The following is a 20,925-nucleotide window of genomic DNA, read 5'->3' on the forward strand; positions in this document are numbered from 1 at the left end:
AAATATTTTCAATTGTAGTTTCTTTTTTAATTATAACACATCTAAAATTATTAAGTTATACAAAAAATATTTTTAAAACACATCTAAAATCATAAATCTAAAATTTATTATATAAACATTAAAAAACAATTGTAACACATCTAAAATTATGAAGTTATACAGAAAATATTTTTGAAACACATCTGATTCGTCCGAGTATTGGGATGACCAAGCCTAGCAATTCCGAGTAAGTTGCAGTGAGAGAGGAATAGCTATGCGTCGGTCGGAGTCTAACACCGCGGCGGGAATACCTGCGAAAGATACTCCGACGCTCAAGTTAGTGATAATCTCGAGTAAGAGTAATTAAGTAAATATGAGGATTGTGAGTGGAACCTGATCTATAGCTGAGAATATTAGCTCGACTTTATAGAGGTGGTTTTACCTGTTTGCTGTGGATAGGTCTGAGTTTCTAGGTTGGTTACGGTATTCTGTTTTAGTGACTAGGTTTGTTGGACATGTTTCCTTTGTTTCGAATAGGTGAGGCCGATCTTATCTACTCACGTTCCGAGCTTTTTAGGCGGCCGAGGATTGATGTGATGTATCATAGTCCCCAAGCTTGCCTTGGTTTGGACAGGACTAAGGCGAGCTTTCGAATCAGGGATGTCATAAGCCTCGGTCGTTGAGTTTGTTTGTTATGTATGTTCCGTATAACCCCAAGCTCGGCTTGGTTCTGGCTGGATTCTGAAACGTTTTGCTTTGTCTTTCGCGCCAGTTTGACATGATTGACGTGAAACGTGTCCCGCTTTCCCAGGCACCCCTATCCGTTGGATTTCGGACTCATTTAATGCTTCCTTTTTCGATGACCAGGATTAAATGCAAAAAAGATTTTGTAACCGTTTGGACTGCCAAGGTTACTTTTTATTACCCTTCTTTTTATTTTTGTTTCATGTTTTGTTGGTGTTTCCTGGAGAAAAGAAACTTGGTTTCGTTTCTTGTCTGAGAATGACTAACAAAGGTCAGTGTTGATTTGCATTTTCTTCTTCTTCGTGTTTTATTCTTTCTTTGCCTGTGATGGAGAACTGTGATGGGAGTGATGCATGTGGTTGGGTAGATGCCAGGGTGAAGGAATATGCGTCGCAGTTTGATGACGACGAGTCAGTGGGGTTGTTGGGGTCGGATCTGTGGGTCAAGGAAGGTAGTAATATTAAGATAGAGTTGTTGCCCTGTGGTAAAGAGGACCAAGTCTATGACCAGTTGAAGGATTGGTCCTTCTTTTACATGTATAGCTGTCTGTTTACTGAGTTGGGAGTCGAACTGCCTTTTACCGAGTTTGAGTGTGGGGTTTTATATTTGTTGAACTGTGCCCCAACCCAACTTCACCCTAATTCTTGGGGTTTTGTTCGGGCCTTTGAGATATTGATGGAGTTATTAGGTCACCCACCGTTTCTTAGGCTTTTCTTCTCGTTGTTTCAGACTAAAAGGGTGGGTCGTGGTTTGTGGGTGAACCTTAGCAGCTATCCGCGTCGAGCCATTTTTGGTCTTTATAAATCTTCGTTCAAGGATTTTAAATCTATGTTTGTTAAAGTTAGAAGTGTACCCGAGGAATTTCCCTTTTATCTGAATGAACATTTAGTCAAGAAGTTTCCCTTGTCCTGGTGTCCTGAGCCATATCAAGCGCTAGACGTAGATGATAGGCTTCCTGATGATGATGTTATGATGGACTTCTTATTTAAGTCATTGGGTCTGAAGAGGTTGTTGTCGATTGCTGAGATGTTGAAATGGGATACTGATAGACAGGCTGTGTATGATCATATAGGTAACTTGTTTTACCGTGTTTCTTTCTTTCTTGTTATGAGATATTCTTCCTGATTTTGAGTTGATTGTTTTTGTTTTGCAGCCGAGAAGGCTCCCACTATTACCACTGCGGGTTTGAAGTCTTTTTTCAATCAACGCAAGAAGAATGAAAAAGAAGTCTCTTCCAATGTGGGAAAAGGTCCTGCCACTGTTCAGTATGGACCTGTTCAGAAGTCCAAGCGTAAGAGGGGTCAGGCAAAGGATAATGCTGCCGAGGTGTTAGAAGGCAAAGGCGACTTTTCTATGATTCTCCAAATGGTTGAGTCTGCTTAAGAGTCGCAGAAGAGGCTTCATGGATATGATGAGAACGAGCATGGAAGGTCATTGTGGGCGAAGCTTTATCCCTTTAGTACCATGGCTGACAAGCTCTGTTGTTTTTCGGATGATATGAAAATGATCAATGAGGTTGGTCGAGCTGGTGTTAGTAGGTTTCTTCAGGTATATTTGTTTGATTGATTTTAATGTTATGTGTATTCTGCTGTGGTGCTGTTAATAACGTTTTTTCTTTGCATGTAATTGGTGCTCGAATTGTTGCCATTGGTAGGACACAAGAGCTTGCTTTGGGCCGAGAAGAGAGGGAGGCTTCACATCTTGAAGAGCTGTCTGGTATTATCAAAGAGAAAGAGAAAAAGATTTCTGAGCTGTCTTCCTCCATGGAGCAGGTGCAGTTGAAACTTGACGAGGAGAAGCGTGTTCATATGACCTCCTCTTCGCGAGTGAAGACTTTGGAGGTGGAGAATGGTCAACTTTTTGCTCGTGTAAAGGAATTAGAAGGTAAAATGTATGAAGCCTTTGCTTAAGGCTTTGAACGCGCTGCTTCTCAGGTCAAGGTTCTATTCCCGGAGGTGGATGCTTCCAAGCTTGATATTCTGAAGGTGGTAGCTGATGGAGAGCTCGTGGACGACGAAGTTGTTGATAAGGAGAGTGGTAGTTCCAGCATTGGCGATAAGGCGGATTAGGCCCCCTTTTTTTATTTACGCTTTTGTTTTGTAAGCTTATATATGGCGTTCTGGCCTTGGACTGGTATTTAACTTGTTTGTTTCGTGTTTTGGACATTCCTGAGTGTTATTCTCGGTTGTGAGTTGTTGGTTTCCGAGTGTAAAGCTCAGCTTTATTGTGATTGTTTAGTCCTTTTGATTATAAGATATGTTATTTGACAAATGTTCCGAGGGTTACCTGAAACTGTAGGTCGATCTCGGACGAGGTCTTCTGTGTTGGTCGGAGCCGACGTGTCCGGCAGGTGTACGGCGGCCGGAGCTGGTGTGTCCGACTTGTTGGACTTGGTGGTGGTGCTGATCCTTCATCCCCGGAGGGTGGGGGGTACCTGCAAGGGACTCCAATGCTTAAGTTAGCAAGGGTATTAAGCAGGTATTGAGTATAATCAGAGTATGAGTTATACCTGGGTGCTCCAGTGTATTTATAATGGTGAGAAGTGACCTTTCTAGATAAGATAAGTTAGTTATCTTATCTTATCTTATCTTATCTTTGGGTGAGGTCAGCTTATCTTCAACGGAACCGCCTTTATCTCTGTAGGCTGGGATTGCCTCTGGATTTGGGTCGTGTTCCTCTATTTGGGCCCTTTATTTGGGCTTTCCTATTGATTTGGCCGAGCTCTTTGAGAAGAGGTTGGATAGTCTGACCTGAAGAGGTTGGTCGCCTTGTCGCTAAACATCCCGGGTCGGTCATCTCGACCCAGGGTATGGACAGTGCCCCTGCTTGAGCTCGGTTCTTCCTTTGGAGGTCGAGTCCTTGACTTCGGTCCTTCTTAAGTGAAGTCGAACTCAAGCATGTTGTCGATTCCTTTTCTTTGTAGAGTCTTTTTTGAATGTAGAACGTTTTCTTCTAAAATACGCGCGCTTTTATACCGGCACTTTTTTGGGAACGTGCGAGGGTTTAATGCTTTTTAATTTTGAGCATTAATTGCCCCGTTTCCTTTAGGCTCTTTTACTTTGGATTTTGAAACCCCGAAAACGGTTTCTCTTCTTTTGCTTTTTTCGTAACTTCTTTTCTTAGTTCTCTCCACTCTTTATTTTTTCGTTTGCATTTCTGTTTTCCTTGTGGTGCGGCGTCATTTGGCGTTGGAGCTTGGGGTCTTTGTGTTTTTTCCGGCGACATTGCTCTTGTTCGTATTCCCAGATTTCGTCTTCCTCCTTTGGTTTTTTGTTGAAGCTCGCTTGTTCTTTCCAGGTTGGTAATAGCTTTTCTCGTCTTTTTCGTGGCTTCGTCTTTAATTTTGGTGAAGTTCTGGTTTTGCATGTTTGAAAGCTTGGATCTTTTGCGATCTTTTACTCGTTGCTGTGATATGCTTTTCTTATCTTCCTTCTTGTGGTTTTTCTTGGAATTTCTGTTGAGGCTTTCTGGGGTTTTGCTGTTGCTTTCTGGTTGCTTTTGATACTGGTAAAAGATCTGTATCTATTTCTTACTTTTGGAGATTGCTTCCTGTCTGATCGTTTTTCAAAAAAGGTTGCATCTTTAATGGTCCCATGCTTTGTTGCTTTGGGAATGTTTTGTTTGGTAGGCTCTGTGATGATTTGCTGTGTTTTTTCTTTGATAAAAACGCTTGTTGCTTTGAATCCAAAGGATGTGATCTGGAAACCTTGCATTATTGCTGCCTCCAAAGGATGCCCCGGGACTTTGGTTTGAGTCTTGGGGTTTTCCTTTTCTTGCTTTTCATTGCCTCAGAAGCATTGACCGAGTTGTTTTCCCCTTTGTCCGAGATGTTTGTAGTAACCTCATTTTCTTTTCTTACTTGTAGGATTTAGTTGGCCCCATGTCTTCTCGCAATAACATTGTAGAGATGTCTTCCAGAGTTTCCGAGGGGATGTCCGATTGGCTGGACTCCCTTGTTATGTTGTGTGTTTCCGTTGTGGACGCTGAATTTTGCACAGAGCTGAGGAAGCGTCATAGGATTTGTGGTAACAATGCTCGTGAGGGGGATTAGGAGCTTGTTGCTCCTGATTCTGATGAGAGGGTTTGCTTTCCGAATTCCATTGAGAGGGAGTGTCCCTTCTTCTATGCCTATGAATACTTTTTCAGCCAGTTGAATGTTACTTTTCCTTTTACTGCTTTTGAAACCGACCTGTTGTGGTCGTGTAATATTGCTCCATCCCAGCTTCACCCCAATTCTTGGGGTTTTATTAAAATTTTTCAACTTCTCTGCCGTGAACTAGATGTAATACCTTCCCAGACTCTGTTTCTTTACTTGTTTGTTTCTGCCAAGCCTGGCGGTTCTTCAAAAAAGAAAGCTTCTTGGGTTTCTTTCCAGTCCGCTCAGGGCTATAAAGTGTTTGCGATGTATGATGAGTCCTTTAAGGACTTCAAGAATTACTTCTTTAGAGTTCGAGCTGTTGAGGGGGCCCGCCCCTTTTTTCTTGATGAAAATGACGAGCCCTCCTTCCCTCTAGAGTGGCAGAAGGATGTAAGAGTGTCTCGCTATACCTGGGAAATGCTGGATGATGTTGAACACCCTTTTGTAGTTGTTCTTGAGGATCTTTGGGGAAACCACCTCATCTTGATACAAAAAGATTTTTGACTAATCCGTCCTTGGTTCGGACTGCTTTGGGTATTTGTTTGTCTATTTGTCTAACTTGTTTCTGTACTTATTTCCTTTTTCTTCCTCTTTTGTAACTCTTTGTCGTGGCTATTTTTGTGTTTTGTAGAGATGTCAAAGAATAATGACTCTATGAAGGCCTTCAAAAGGGCAAAGAAGGCAACTGCTGCTCTGAACATCTCGGCCAAGGTGGCCGGTGAGGGATCTTCTCAGGTCCCCCTGAAGCCTCCGGTGCCGAGTTCCCTTGGGCCGAGGAAAGTAATTCCTACTCCCCAGTTTCATCAGGTCGATCCTCCTCAAACTTCTGCTACTGCTTCTGGTGCCCCACCTTTGAAAAAGCAAAAAATATCTGAGCCCTTTAACTTGGATGCCCCAGACTTTGATGCCATTGAGTTTGTTGACCAGCAAATTGCCCCCTATGGTGGGCTTTCCATGGACGACGTGTCTCTTCTTCGGCATTTGGATTTTATTACTAAAAATAGTGTGAAGATGGCTCATATGGGTGCCGCTATATTCCGAACAATTCAGGGGATTCCGATTCATGCCACAAAATCCTTTATGGAAGAGGCCAAGTCAGAATTTGATCGAATCAAGGGTTTGAAGGAGGAGTTGGAGGTGAAGTTAGCGAAGGTGGAGAGGGAGTTGGAGAGTGAGAAGGCCAGCTCTATTGCCCTTGCTGCTTCTTTGAAGCTGGCCGAAGACATGGCGTTGAAACATAAGGACAGCTATGTCTCGGCTTATAGGGAATTGATGCATCTTCGGGAGGATTTAGAAACAGCCCGGGTTAATTATGGTGAGCTTCAAGGTCACCACCTTGTGGGTAGCGTAACTGCTGCCTCTGAGAACCTGATGGAACAGTTCCGGGTTGTTGCTCCTGATGCTGACTTGACTCTCATTAGCCTGGACACAAAATATTAATTGTGTATGATGACCGGGCCACCGGGCCGACTTCGGGTGACCCGAGCTATGGCCCGGACCCGACCCGAAATAATGACCGGGTCTATTTTTGAGACCCGTACCCGACCTTAAACCCGATGAAATCACTCCAAATTAGTTCCTAAAGTGTTCGGGACCGGGCCGGGCCTTCGGGCCGGGCCGGGTCTGTGCACCCCTACTTTATATACATCCAAAATCTAAAATTTCTCTACTTATTCCAATGGCTGGTATTCACAAAATCGCAGAAATCAAACCTACAATCGATAGTTTATGTGTACGTATACGAGTGATACGGTTATGGACACTACCAAGTTACGGAAATTCTTCATTGCCATACTCAACTGAGATGGTTTGGTTCGATGAAGACGTGAGTTTTCTACGAATATTTTTTATTTTATTTTAAATTTATATTATTTATATTTTAAATTTGTTTGTTTATCCCCATCTAATTGTTCTTTGATTTTTGTTTATCAATTATAGGAAAGAAAAATATACGCCTCGGTACGATTACACCTACTTAGTTGGTAAGTTTATTGTTTTAGAAAAAGTATCATTTATTTTATTAAAAAATATTATTGAGATAAAATCAAAGGTGAGAAGGAAGTCTTTATATTAACGTAGTATTTTGTACAAAATTTGTTGCTTGAATTCTCCAATGAAGTTGCGGACAATGATGAATCCGAAGTATTGGAAAATGCTATTACACCAACCAAGCGACTATCTTCGGAGTCGAAAGATTCGAAGGTGCAAGGAGATACCTCAACCTGCAAGAAGATCAAGATTGAGAATGAAAGTTGAGAATTTGGATGTACATGTTTTAGAATTCCTTTTAGAGTATATCTAATAGAACAATGCTAAGCATATGTTTGTTTTGGTGGAAACATTGTCTTTTCTTGAGTTGTTATTTTTCTTTTGGTTCTTTTGAATTTTTATGTTTGGAATTTAGAATTTTTTTAAATATAAATTGAAGTTATTTGGTTATTATTTATGATTTTATTTTTAATTCGATTCATACTGTTGATATTCTATTAATTTCTAATTTAGTATTTAATGTCATAAAGTTATAAATTTCTCATATAAATTATTGTTGATACAATTAAATTAGTTATTGATTTTTAATGTGTACTTATTTTAAAAAAAATCTAATTATAATTTTTAATTAAAGTATTATGTTTAAAATTTTAAATTTAAATTCAAATAAACTTTTTTTTTAATTTTTAAGTAAGCAATTAGGCTTCAGAATATTTTTTAAAATTTTATATAATTTATAAGCTACTATGCTAATTACAAAAGATTATATTAAAGTAAATAGAATTATCAATCTTATTAAAATGTGAGGTTATTTATACTATTTTAAAAAAAAATTAATTTGACATTTTTCTATACTTAATTCTATTTCTAATGTTGTTTCGACAAAATTAAATTAATTTAAAAAATTTTATTTAAAAATTTAAAATTTGTACTAGCTAATTAAAAAACTCTATTTAAAAATTTAAAATTTGAAATTCTAATACTAATTCCTAATTAAGTGACTTCTTAGCCGTTTCGATTTTTAAATTTAAAATTTTTTACTTGCTACATTTATAAATTTTCTCTTTACTCAATTTATATTGTTATCTTTTCAATGGTTTCTGCACAATAGAAGTACTTTTATTTTTTTCTCTCTTTTTAAATATTTTTTCTAAATTTACGTAATTTATAAGGTTATTAATTTTTAGATTATATTTAATTTTATTTATTTTTATCGACAAATAATAGGATTGACGAAACTAATAAAATCATTCTTAAATTAACAAATTCCTATATGCTTGATGAACAACGAATATTTAATTAAAAAATTTTATTTAAAAATTTAAAATTTGCACTAGCTAATTAACAAATTCTATTTAAAAATTTGAAATTTAAAATTTTAATACTAATTCCTAATTAAATGACTTCTTAACCGTTTCGATTTTTAAATTTAATTTTTTATTTGTCACATAAATTTTCTCTTTACTCCATTTACATTGTTATTTTTTAGATTGTCTCTATACAACAATAGAGGTACTTTCATCTTTTTCTCTCTTTTTAATTATAAGCTATTTATTTTCAATTTTATTATTTAAAGAAACAAAAAAAAACGATTTTAACTATTAGTTGAATTTATTGATTGAGATTAAATTTTTTATTATTTATTAAAAGTTTTTTTATTAGAATTTTGACATTAAAACTCATTTATCTAATAAAATAAAATATTTTGTGATTAAAATATTTTTTACTAGATTCTTTAACCTGATGCCATGACAATTAACAAAAATGCATAAGTGTTGTCGAAGAAAATGAGAAAGTCTAACATGTAAACATAACATGATGAGCACATGTTCTGCCTAAAACAAAAGGAAAAGAAAAAGGAAGAAAGTAAACAAGAAACAAACAATGTTTGTGGATAAGGAATCAATGCAACAATTTTAACTCTCTCACAGTCATGCATAACTCCTCCACTGAAGTCTTCATTTTTTGGGAAATCCCAGCCTTCGCATCCTCTGTCGCAAAAAGAAATGATTCAATTAGATCCCCATCCAAAAAATTTGCAGATTGGTAAGTTTTATCATTGTTGAATGACCTCCATTCGTCATGTCTGGGTCCAATAATTCTGCCTTGGTTCAAATCACTTCTCAAATTTGACTGAAGCTTCTCTAAGAGATCATACTTCTCACGAGGCAATGAAGCAATTACTCCAATCATACCACTGTGGGTGCCAAAAATAATAGTCGGAATCTGAGAATCTATGGTAAGGGAACCGTGCTGGAACCGCTGGACTAATTCTCCAAGGTGATATCTACCAACCCTTCTAAGACGATGCTGCTCTTCACTGGCGACACCAGATACAGTGAATAGATTGGAATCAATATCGGCACCTAAGTATATGTCATCGTGAAGAATTTCAACAGCAGACATCCAATTTTCACTCTGGTCACGAGCTCTCTCCTCAATAACATTTTCTTCAGCCTAATAATGAAATATATATATATATATATATATATATATATATATATATATATATATATATATATATATATATATAAAGGATTAGGAATACAACATGGACAAAAATTCAAGAAATAAAATGCATAGAAATAGAGGAACCAGAGTTTTGAAGAGATAAATGCTGAAAAAAGTTAAACTTGTTAGACAAACAACTAAGATAACTCAAATACTAACCTTATAGATTAGCACAGAAATTGACTTTATCACATCACCAACTACAATGAGATTTCCCCTGGTTTGCACGTACAGTGCTAGGGTGAATCCACGGTGTCCACATTCAGGATGTAATTCATGGGTGCCACATGTCCACTGGTATAGCAGAATGGATTTACTAACAGCAGCAAGTAATTTACCATGGAAATTATTCAGGCAATAAACAGCCCCTTTGGTCTCCCTTTGAGCAATTAGTCGAAGTTCTCTGTCTTCAACAGCAAAAACAAGAATCCTTCCCTGTGTTTTAAGAAAGAGACAAGAAATTGAATATCAGAATATACACCCAAAAAAGTGCAGCTATCAAACAACAAAGCTTTGTCAACTTACCTTGATAGGTTCATTTCCCGCCGGCAGCACATATGCTGTTCCAACACAGTAATAGACAGCATGATCACAGGATGAAAACGAAGAACTCACCAAAGAACAGCCATGCTCATACTCTTCAAGCGGAAAAGTTGAGAGGAAACCGTAGCTCTCTTCGTCCAGCAAACGAACAAAATGCATCTCAGCATCTTGCACAACTTTCCAACTAATAATTGCATATGTGCCGGACTCTTTTTGATGGCAAATGCGTACAGCATGCTCCTGAAGTGGGATGGATTTACTAAAAATTTTTGGTTCCATAGTACCCATAATGAGTTCATCATCCGTTGCAATTGCCACTCTGTTCAGATCAAGAGTAAATAAACTACAGTTAGATTGTGCACTAAAATGTACATAAAAACAACCAAAGTCAATCAAACTAACAAAGACCAAAATACCTGTCTCGAAAAGCCTCACAGTTGAAACTGCAGAAGTGATTCACTTCCTTTGGATCCACACTACTATGAAATAGTTTTTTGTTAAGGCTATATATCACAATTGACTGATCCGATACAGCAAGGACATGGGTAGTATTCTTGAATGAAAATGTCTGTAGTTTTATAGGCCTCGTCCCAGCATTGACTTCTCTCTTTTCTGTTAACTCATAAGTACTTTTGTTCAACTTAAAGATTACCAGTCGACCATCAGCAAGGCCACATAGCAAGTAAGAAATCTGGAATTTCAAGTCAAAACAAAATAATTGGAACTTCGTTACATTTATGGAAAAGGACAGTGGATACTTAGCAAGCTGTCAATTTTAATTCAATAACATTACACAAGTACAAGTATCTCACTGGAGCTGGCAATGGTGGAAAAAGATACAAATGATGCAAATATAGCATATACTTAACTCAAATGTATTAGGCTTGAGAATATTTTGCAAACCCTATTCAAAATTGAATTTACAAAAGAAAACCATTCTAAATTGTTTTAGAAGTTTGTGGAGCAAGATAACTTAGATGAAGCAGAAGAATAATTAGCATATGAAAGCCTACCCCTTCAAAGAGACAAAATAGAACAGAACAAGCATGTTCCTTTCCCAATTCTTGTTTTGTAATGAGCTCCAGCTTAGGAAGAGAGAGAATTCTAACAACTCTGTCAGTCCACGTTCCAACTGCTGCTACATAACCATCTGAGTCATCACCAATGCAACTTATGCCTAGGCAGGAGATATCATTCTGCAGTCGAGTTAACTCAGTTTCCACTAGTCTTCCATCGAAAATCCTGAAGTAAGCTAGTTTTCCCTTTTCCATGGCCAACAATACCTGTATTCATGTGTAACAATTAGAAGTAATCATAGCTTTAGTATGAACTGAATGTGTAGTAAAATCCAAATGGGAGAGTGACAGGAGCATCTGTCAAATTTTTTAGTTTGACGCTTCTTTTCCATATAACAATACTGAGCGAACCCAATGCATGTATAAAAATAATCAAATATTACAAGTTCTCAATAAATAGTGCACAATCTAAAGCCATACCTGGTCAGCATTTCCAGTAGCAAGAATGATAGGACTGCCTGATATTGGACGCCATTCACAATTCAGACTTCCAGTTTTTGAATCAATTAGTCTTACAGAGCTTGTAGTGACCTGTTATGTGAAGAATACAGCAAACCATATTAATATATGGCATGGATATCAAGTAATGAAGAAAGATTATGCATTGATAAACTGCACAGGGATTGTGCAAGCTTAAAGATTTAAACTGGAGAAATGCTTGTACAGATTATATTATTCATTAATGATATAATGTTTCAGATATTTCACACACACACACACACACAGAGGGGGAGAGAGGGAGGGAGAGAGAGAGAATAAAATAGTATCTTCAATTGTAAAATATGGTAGGGAGAGCGGGGGAGAGGGGGAGAGAGTGAATAAAATAGTATCTTCAATTGTAAATATGGTATCGACAATCAAGGGGGAAAAAAACCACGATAGGAAATTCAAGTTAGAACTTACTTGTAAGAATTGGTTGTAAATTGCATTATTGCAAAATAGTGTCTTCAATTGAAAATAAAATCCCCGCTCATCCAAAGTTTCTTCAAGAACAGCCATACTTTTACTATCACTCAGTTTAAAGACCTTTGTCTCAACAGCAAAACTTATGACCAAGAAAGCAGGGAATGAAGCTTCAGTTGAGGATCCGAGTAACCACATTCCATTGATACCCGCAAGTGTTTCCGATTCCTGCATCAAATGAATGCATCCAAAGTTACTGATATATTTACTGTAAAGCATTTTCTAACTAATATTTTTTATTTACTTATCCGTGTTATTGGAGCTTACATCTTTACTGATACAAATCCCACTACGAATCGTGCGAATAGAACCATCCTTGTAAGCTCCAGAGCACGTTACAATTTGACCTCGGTCTACCACACACAGGTCAGTAATTGGCCCCAAATTAAGAAAACTTTCCACAAGTTCCACACTAGAAGCGTTTGCATCAGGCTGTAATTTTAGTTTCAATAGCTGTGCATATAGAAGCAAAAGTCAGAAACTTACACGTGCATGAAGAGGCGTGAAAAAAACAAGTCAACTAATAGGACACGGAGCAATATTATGTTTTTCCAATTCGTGCTTCTTTCGTGTCCCTTCTTTAGAAAGAAAAAAAAGAGCTACAGCCTAAAAACAGCTACTCTTACCATATCAGCAGACAGATGTGGACCAGTAAGGAGTAGCTTAGAACAAAAAGAGAATACGGCTCATGAGCAATTCTTTTATCAAACTTCTGAATTTTCTTGAATTTTTCATCTTTTTCCATAAAAGTTTTCTTAATTGGTAATTATGTTAGCTAAATCCTATATTATGTTAAGATTATTATTTGAAACAATTTCACCATAAATGTTATATCATATTAAAATCCAAATTTATTTTCTTCCAACTGATGGATCAAGACTTTGTTTTACTAAGCTACAACATCCTTTGTCCTGGACTGACTAAATAACAGCAGATGTGTTAGATATGGTTTAATAATATTAATCTATGCTGTTATCCTTGCGACTCAATATTCAAACAAATCGTGCTCTCAAATCTCAAGCAAGTAGCCCTTACAACAAATAAATAAATAAATATTCATCAAGTAAGTTTTCATATTTATGACCACACCTGTGAATCTCCACAACTTGAACCGATGAAGACAAACTCTTTATCCAGATATGATATGGTAGATGCAATACAGGTTGTCCCAAGAGGCACAATTTTTAGTCTTCTTACTCTACCAAGCACATGTATATGATAAAGCAATAAGATTGATTTTTAGATAAAATACCATTATTCCATGCACTAGAGACTGATAGATGACTTACTTATTTTTATTTCTGTCATGGATTAGTTCAAGTAAACTGAGCAACCCTCTGTCATCACCAAGTAGATATTTAGAACAATCATGATCAACTCTTCCATAAGCTTTTACTGACTGAAATGCACAAAATAAAAGTTAACAAACACAAGTCCACATACTTGAGCCCCATTGCTATTAATATAAGTAACATAATATTTGATGTAATGACATACAGATTCAGTTCCCACAGCTTCGTAAGTTTTGCCATTGTAGTATGCTATGCCGTTTTTGCCAACTACAAGCACACCACACAGAGGTTGGGAAACAGGTATCAATAAGTGAGGCTCAAAATCAAAGTGTTGCACTTTCACCACATCAACCAATGTCTTCATCTCCATATTAATTTCCACCATTCGAATACAAAAATTTCCAAGATCCTATTATTGAAGAAAATACAATGTCAATTTCAATCCACTAAAATTATTAGCCAAAAGCAGTTATTTTATATACAAATATTGGTAATGTTTTCCTACCAAGCATTTTTTTTTAATTTACCAAATAAGAGGGAGTTATAATGAGAGAAATAATAGAAGGATAACTGATGACTAAAATTGCCGCATGAGTTGAAAAGCAAAAACCAATGACAGGATCACAAAAGAAAAAGGCTTCCCAGCATTCAATATAACACTCAAAAAAGATCATGTGCTACATCAAGTAGAAACTGACCGCATGGAACCTAGTTGTCGAAGAGCTTACAGTTAAATGTGTTACACCGTAGTCAAATACACCAAACTATGGCAAGGAGTTTGTTGATAGCCTGATGCTTATATAAAGCTTTTGTCACACTCATCACTCACCAGAAACACCAAAGATGACACGGGAGCAAGTAGGGTTAGTAGGTTAATTATATTAGTTAATTGTAATAAGGGAATGCAAGTCCCATATTGTTTAGGATAGTGAACTTTGTATATTTTAGTCCCACATCGTCCGAGTTATGGAGGTTTTTCCTTCCCCCACTATTATAAATAACTCATGTACCTTTTATCTATGAAATAGAGTTGAAGTTTATTTGAATATGAAATAAACTGTGTGCTTATTTTTCTCTAGGCTTTCTAAGAGTAAGAGGTGCATTCTTGGCTTGGCCAACCAAGGTGGGTTTATAGCTATTTTTACCATAGTGGGGTTGCTAATCTTGCCAAAATTGGTGAATCTAAACTATGTCACTATAGTTGGGTTGTTAACCTTGCCAATATTGGTAACCCAAGCGACGCCCCAAGCGTCAAAAGAAATCATTATGAACAAACAGAAAAGAAAAACCAAAACTTAGATCGTCATACAGAAAAGAAAAACCAAAACTTAGATCGTCATTTATGTTAATGGGGAGTTATCAGTAGAAGATTAGAAGATGAGTGATCAAGGCACAAAAGGCTAAAATAAAACAAGCATCATTGAATGAATGGAGCTAGAAGGTTGAATCTTGGTTGAACCTTTGAACCTCTAGCTCCACCAATTCGATGATCAGTTTGGTTCTCAGAACCTTCAAAAGGGATTAATTTTACAATGATTTTTGCAACTGTTTATGTGATTTTTGTATGCTCTGGACATATATATACCATTATTATTTATGGTTCTGTATAGCACAATTCAAAAGATACTCATTTCACGATTCTAAAACTGGTCAAACAATTCACAATTTGACAACAATGCTCTCAACATTTCTGAGAGTGGTGGAAACCCTCTAAAAAGATCATAAATTTTCCAACCCCTCGACATGATATTGTTATTAAAAGAAAAATATCATTAAGACACGGAAAAAACTATATTTACAATAAACATAAGAATCAGTGAAATATAGCTTCAATCTCTCAACATGTCTGAGAGTAAAGAACGTCTAAATAATTCATGAGATTCATACTAAATAGAGGCTACACGTCTAACTCTATCCCAAGGTATGAAATTTTGAGAGGTGAAGCTCAAGAGAAGATAGAATTAGACACCTGGAGAAGCACGAGTGTAGTCTTTGAATTATAAAGAAACTTCATATCCAAAATGTCTTCATCCAACCTGGAAATAAATGCATGTATAATTAAACAAACTAAACTATATCATAATTAAAAAATATAAATACAAGGAAGAAGTCAATGGAGGGGGGAAATTAGGAAATTCTAGGTAAAGAAATTTTAAATTCAGAAAACAATATAGATAAAACCATTCAAGTCAATCAAATATTCAAATGAGATATAAACTTTGTTCGATAGTTTCAAGATAGCTATATCTGAGTTCTCCAATCACCCAAATCCTTAATGCATGAGAACAAATGCAGATTTGGATCATCATAATATAATATCCAGCATAAAAATGTTCATAGGTAATATTTACACATTAGGATTGCTGGCCACAAACTAACAGACATTTATAGCAACAATCAAAACGGGACTTGTGCTAGATAATAAAAGGATTATAGATTACCGGATAAAATGTGATTTACGCTTACGCCCTTTAGTCAAGGGGATAACCTAAATAATAAATTATTAGAAATTATTTAAGTAGTATACAAGCCATAATTCCATTGAAATATATGATTCATAGATGAATATACATCCAAAAGTTACTTACCTGAAGAACATTCTCATACAAACTGAGTGCAACCAACCTACAGGCCGGATCAATAATGCCAATCTAGAAAAAGAATGTTAGAAATTAGGATCGGATAATAACATCAAATATGATCTCTTAGGAATAGCATTGATATTACCATTATTCTCTGAGCTTATTTCGTTTTTAGTATTAGGATTTTACTGTTCTCTTGTTGAGTTACTCTATTATTTTCCTAGTTAATCATGGATTTTAACAATAAATATTAGTAGGTAGAAGTGAAAAACTTATATACCTGACCATTATTTCTTGCCCTTGCAGGAGGGCTCCACACACGCAAACAATCCTCAACCCAGCTGTATAGCATAGGAAATAACCGAGACAAACATTAGTAGTGATCTTACTAGGAATTTCAAATATTAAGAAACCTCATTGTTTCTTTGAGCTATTTTGGATCTCTATTTCATTTTATTATCCAAGATATGTTTAAGTCAATAGTCATTAGTCAAAGTAGGGACCATAACTGACATCTACCATAAAGCTAATTTTAGAAGAATGATGATAGAAGGACGGCTCTTTCTGGAATGGATAAGAAAGGCAAGAACCTTGGTGCAAACATAGCGCTCCAAAGTTATCCAATCTTCTTTTACACTCACCATATGAACATACGTATTTTGAACTAATTAAGTAAATGCAAATAATTGTTGCGTACCGTATAGTAGGCCAAGAAATTTTAGGATTCCATTGAAAAACATAGGCTTGGCACCTAGAAATTAAAACGAACAGCGAATCCCCTTTACCATCCTGTTTCGGGCAAACCAAGATACATTACAATTTACAACCATAAAAGGGGAAAATGGAATTAATGTAAGATGAAAACTCAATTTTCTTGGGGAAGCGGGGGGAATGGATTCTAGATAAAACAACAACACAAGCGTCAAATATCAAATAATAAAGGTTTTATTTTCCTTTATCTTACACTAGGCTGGAAGAGTTGAAGAGCAGAAATTCGTCCGTGTACTGGAACATCCACTATAAGCTGCAAGTAGAACGATAACAAACAATTAAAACAACTAGAATGAATGACAGACATCTTGTTAAGTGTGAGTAATAATATTACCAACCTGCAACCTTTCCGAAGTGAAAGAATAAATCTCAATGTGAGTGCCTTTCCCGAGAATCAGGTTGCAAGCTTGGGGGTCGGTGAATTTACCAACCGAAGCGTGAGTGACACAGGATGGCTTTTGCGCCGTCACCACATAATTCCATATGCTAATTGACGAAAGGGAGAATGTAAACAACATGAATTTCAAGTTTCAACACATTTCAGTACTGGAAGGGTGTATTTCAACAAAAAATTAATACAGGATCCTAAGAGACTTGCGTAACATGTGTTCTAGGTTTAGAAACTTGTCATATGTAACACACAAGGCAAACAGATAAAAAGGGAGAGAAACATCAATATGTCCCTAATGTCACCAGAAAGTATAAACCAACTAGCATAAACAGTTGCTATAATAAGTCAACCATAGCATAAATGGGTGAAAACTAGCTAATGCCTTGTACACTAACAAGATAAAGGAAAGGAAACCAAAGGGTGTGTTTGGTATAGGTGTTTTCTGTTTCCATTTTCACTGAAAACAGAAAACAGGAGTTAAAATGTATTTGATTGATATTTATCGAAAACAAGTTTAGAAAACATTTTCTAAAATAGTTGGAAATTCGGAGGTGTTTTCTGTTTTCATTTCCACTGAAAACAGAAAACAGGAGTTCAAATTGACATTTATGGAAAACAAGTTTAGAAAACATTTTCTAAAATAGTTGGAAATTCAGAAAATGCAATATCCTCTTTTCTCTGATTTCTATGGAAGTTGTGAGAATAAGATGAAAACCAGAAAACACAGTGGCATGGATGTAATTTTGCATGTCATACCTATGCGATGGAAGATCCATAGTAGCCATGTGCAGGGGAAGAAACTGCCTCAAAAACCATCATTTGGTCAAGTCAGGAAGAATTAACTCAAATCAAATTAAACCAAATACTTAATAATTTATACAACACGCATATACATACAAATGCTAGAGGCGAAAGTAGCAAACAGAGACGGCAACGAGGGGCAAACCTGATGCGAGTAGAGGCAGAAGTTTTTATCAAGACCAGTCACATGCACATAGGAGAACAAGTTTTTATCTCTAACATACAACATACAAAACCATATATTGGAAAGAAAAGACGAAAAAGAAATCAGTTTAACTATTTAGCCAACATACAAACAAAACAAGTCCCATGCATCCTTTCTTTCTTTGGTCAACAACCAAGCATAACTCAACAGAACGAATTCTTCAAGACTCCTACCATGAAGGGACTCTCTTTCTGTTGGAAGGGAATCAATTTTTCTCAATCGACCACTACACTAAGTTTCAACAATTTCACTGGATCCGAAATTGTGGAAAACCTGATTAGTCCTTTCATGTTTTAACTCACATTGCACAAGACCTGATTCATTAACAAGGTGCTACACTAAAACAATATAAATATTTTCCTTTCAGCAAAATATAATTAATACTCTTTTAGATTGCACATCGCACAGGCACAATATAAATTCAATTTTCCAAACCGTGCTTTTAGCTGTTTAACACTCTCCTTCCAGCTTAGCTTTTTAACAAGGTACTATGTTAAGACAAGCCATAAAAAACAGTTTTAAATTCAAAGGCCCAAATTCACACCTGAAACATTGTTTGAAGGTGTACTTATAACAAATTGTAAATAACTTCCTTTGGGGGGAAAAAATAGGATAAAGTTTGAAAGCATGTTATGAATTTTAGATTAGGTCACAGATATAATTTATAATTAAAAAATAAATAAATTAATAATGGAACTCGAAACTATGTAATATATTGCTCATACAATTAAGCTAGCATAGCAATAAAATTTTCAGTTGAACTAATAGTGTAAGTTAAAGAGAGGTTTCAGAAGAGACTATAGAACTGTAGACGATAACAATATATTAGAGTTGCTCATCTAGAATATCATGAACTTTCATCATTTTCAGTGTTGAAAGAAAACCATATTTTCAGATTTTGCAAGTAAAAAAATTAATAAAAGAGCATCTACAACAATTTTTCGACTATTTTTTTTTTTCTATATGGATTGAAATCATGTAATATACACTTTTATTTGAAGGATTCGTGTTTCTCTTTAATATGAAATAATTTTCTTAAAAAATTATTATTATGCATTTCGTTGAATCCAATTTTAATTTTAAATTTTTAAATTTTTAGAAACAAAAATGAAAAGATCTGATTTTATTTTTTAAAATTTTTAATATCTGAAATTAGATTTGATTTTAATATTATAAAAGTTTTTATTTCTCACAACAAATGGGATCCACCGATAGGAGGAAATGACCATACAACAGTGGTACATTTTTTTACGTCATACTCAGTACATTACACGTATCCCTCATCCATTTCAAAATTAAAACGCGCAAATTTTCAGCTGAGCTTCCATCATTTTCAGTGTTAAAATAAAATCATATATTCAAAGTTTGCAAGTAATCAAAACAGCAGCAGTAACAACTAACAACAATATAATAAACAAGGGTTTAAAATGCAAGACACAGCAACAAGAGAGTTTAAATTTGCAGCACAAAAACAATGCCATAAACAAGAAACAATAACAGAAACCAGTACAAGGACGAGAGATCGCAGAAGGCAGCAAAGCTCGAGGGAGAGGCGGCTAAGCTCGACGGGAAACGGCGAACTGGAGGACCAGCGGCGAACTTTCAGAGATGCGGCGAGATCGCGGAGAGTAGGTGATGATTGAGAAGCTCGAGGAGCGCGGCGAAGCTCGACGGCGGACTGTAGAGGAGAAGACCAGTAATAGAGCTCGAGAGAGAGAGGCGTGGCAGAGTGGCAGACAGAAGAGAACGGGCTCTGCTGTGAGTACGAGAAGAGGAGAACTGGAGAAGCGTGGCGTCTAACAGAAGGGAGAATGGAAGAGAAGATGCAAATCTGTGTGTTAGGGTTTGAAAATTTTAGCGCGGGGCTAGTCTGGGAATTTGATTTCTATTTTTGTTTTTACTAGAAGCGGACCTGCGCCTACGCGCAGTGAGAAATAAAGAACAATTGAATAAGAAAAAACAAGAAAAAGAACTAAAATAAAGAACAAGAATTAAAATCATAGCACAAAAGCAAGAACAAGAACTAAAAGAAAAAGGAGCAGTGAGCAATTTTCATGAACGAACAAACAAAAAAAAACAAGGAGGAGCAGTGAGCAGAGCAGCGATTACCGATGGTCTGAGCAGCTAGCAGAGTATGAGGGAGAAGCAGCAAGAACGCCGGCGACAGGCACGCGACGGACGACGGACGACGGGCGACCAGGCGAGGAGTTCGACGTCGGACGACGGGCGACGAGCGATGGCGACGCTACGCGAAGAAGAGGGAAGAGCGGTGAGAAGAATGATGCAGAAATTAGAATTACAGATTATTGGATATAAGCAAAACAGAGGAATAAAAAAGCAAAGTTTTAAGGGAATCAGAGAGAATCCGGAAAAGCTTACTGCAAGTCCAGGAATTGAGAAGAATTGAACTCAATTCAATGGAAGCTCACATGCATAACGTTTAGAAATTAGAAGGTTCGAAGAGAAGGAGAAATTGCTTGATATACTTGATAATAATGCGTGATCTTCTGTGAGATGAGTCACCAACAAAAAATGTAGAAAAACATTCAGTTGGGACCACAAGATCCATCCAGGATCATGACCTCATAACGACCTTTGCAAAGACTAAAATACCCCTAAGAAAGCAGAAAATTACACATAAAATTATATATAAAAATATATATTATTTAATTAATTTATTTTTAATATATATTTTATATAAATAATTGATTTGATAGATACCAAAAATTGATTAATAATTTAATCTATTCTATCTATTCTATTATATAAAAATCGTATTTTTACATTTAATGATGGAGCTGATGTGTCATGCTCTAAAAAGTGTTTCCAATTTAATTATTTTAACTCATTCAATACAATTTATTGCAATAACTTATTATTTTAACTAATTGATTTGATTAAATATTTAAATATCAATATAATTTATTATAATTTATATTA

The 20,925-nt window shown here is 36.0% G+C and overlaps 1 protein-coding gene across 1 annotated transcript; it reads right to left on the minus strand.

The window, feature by feature from the left end:
• Positions 1–8,553: 8,553 nt before the first annotated feature.
• LOC112785625 (DNA damage-binding protein 1a) lies at positions 8,554–19,816 on the minus strand. The gene is made up of 20 exons (XM_072225392.1): positions 19,496–19,816; positions 17,736–17,779; positions 16,927–17,074; positions 16,782–16,841; positions 16,515–16,606; positions 16,098–16,158; positions 15,824–15,886; positions 15,677–15,723; positions 15,205–15,271; positions 13,441–13,644; positions 13,233–13,342; positions 13,033–13,141; positions 12,211–12,396; positions 11,884–12,111; positions 11,401–11,511; positions 10,918–11,187; positions 10,321–10,595; positions 9,887–10,223; positions 9,521–9,796; positions 8,554–9,307 (listed from the first exon to the last, which is right to left on the minus strand). Exons 2-20 carry the CDS (start codon positions 17,762–17,764, stop codon positions 8,753–8,755), a joined length of 3,228 nt encoding a protein of 1,075 aa, XP_072081493.1. The 5' UTR covers positions 17,765–17,779; positions 19,496–19,816; the 3' UTR covers positions 8,554–8,752.
• Between the last annotated feature and the right edge of the window lie 1,109 nt (positions 19,817–20,925).

The sequence above is a fragment of the Arachis hypogaea genome, chromosome 3 (genome assembly GCF_003086295.3).
Source record: "Arachis hypogaea cultivar Tifrunner chromosome 3, arahy.Tifrunner.gnm2.J5K5, whole genome shotgun sequence".
Lineage (NCBI taxonomy): Eukaryota > Viridiplantae > Streptophyta > Magnoliopsida > Fabales > Fabaceae > Arachis > Arachis hypogaea.

Bases quoted from the DNA above. Each gene is read 5' to 3' on its own strand.
- LOC112785625 (XM_072225392.1), bottom strand. From the start codon at position 17,764: ATGGCTACTATGGATCTTCCATCGCATAG. The intron at 13,343-13,440 runs GTATGTCATTAC...TGTGCATTTCAG, and splicing joins AAGCTGTGGGAACTGAATCT to TCAGTAAAAGCTTATGGAAG. The intron at 11,188-11,400 runs GTATGGCTTTAG...ACATGAATACAG, and splicing joins CTACTGGAAATGCTGACCAG to GTATTGTTGGCCATGGAAAA.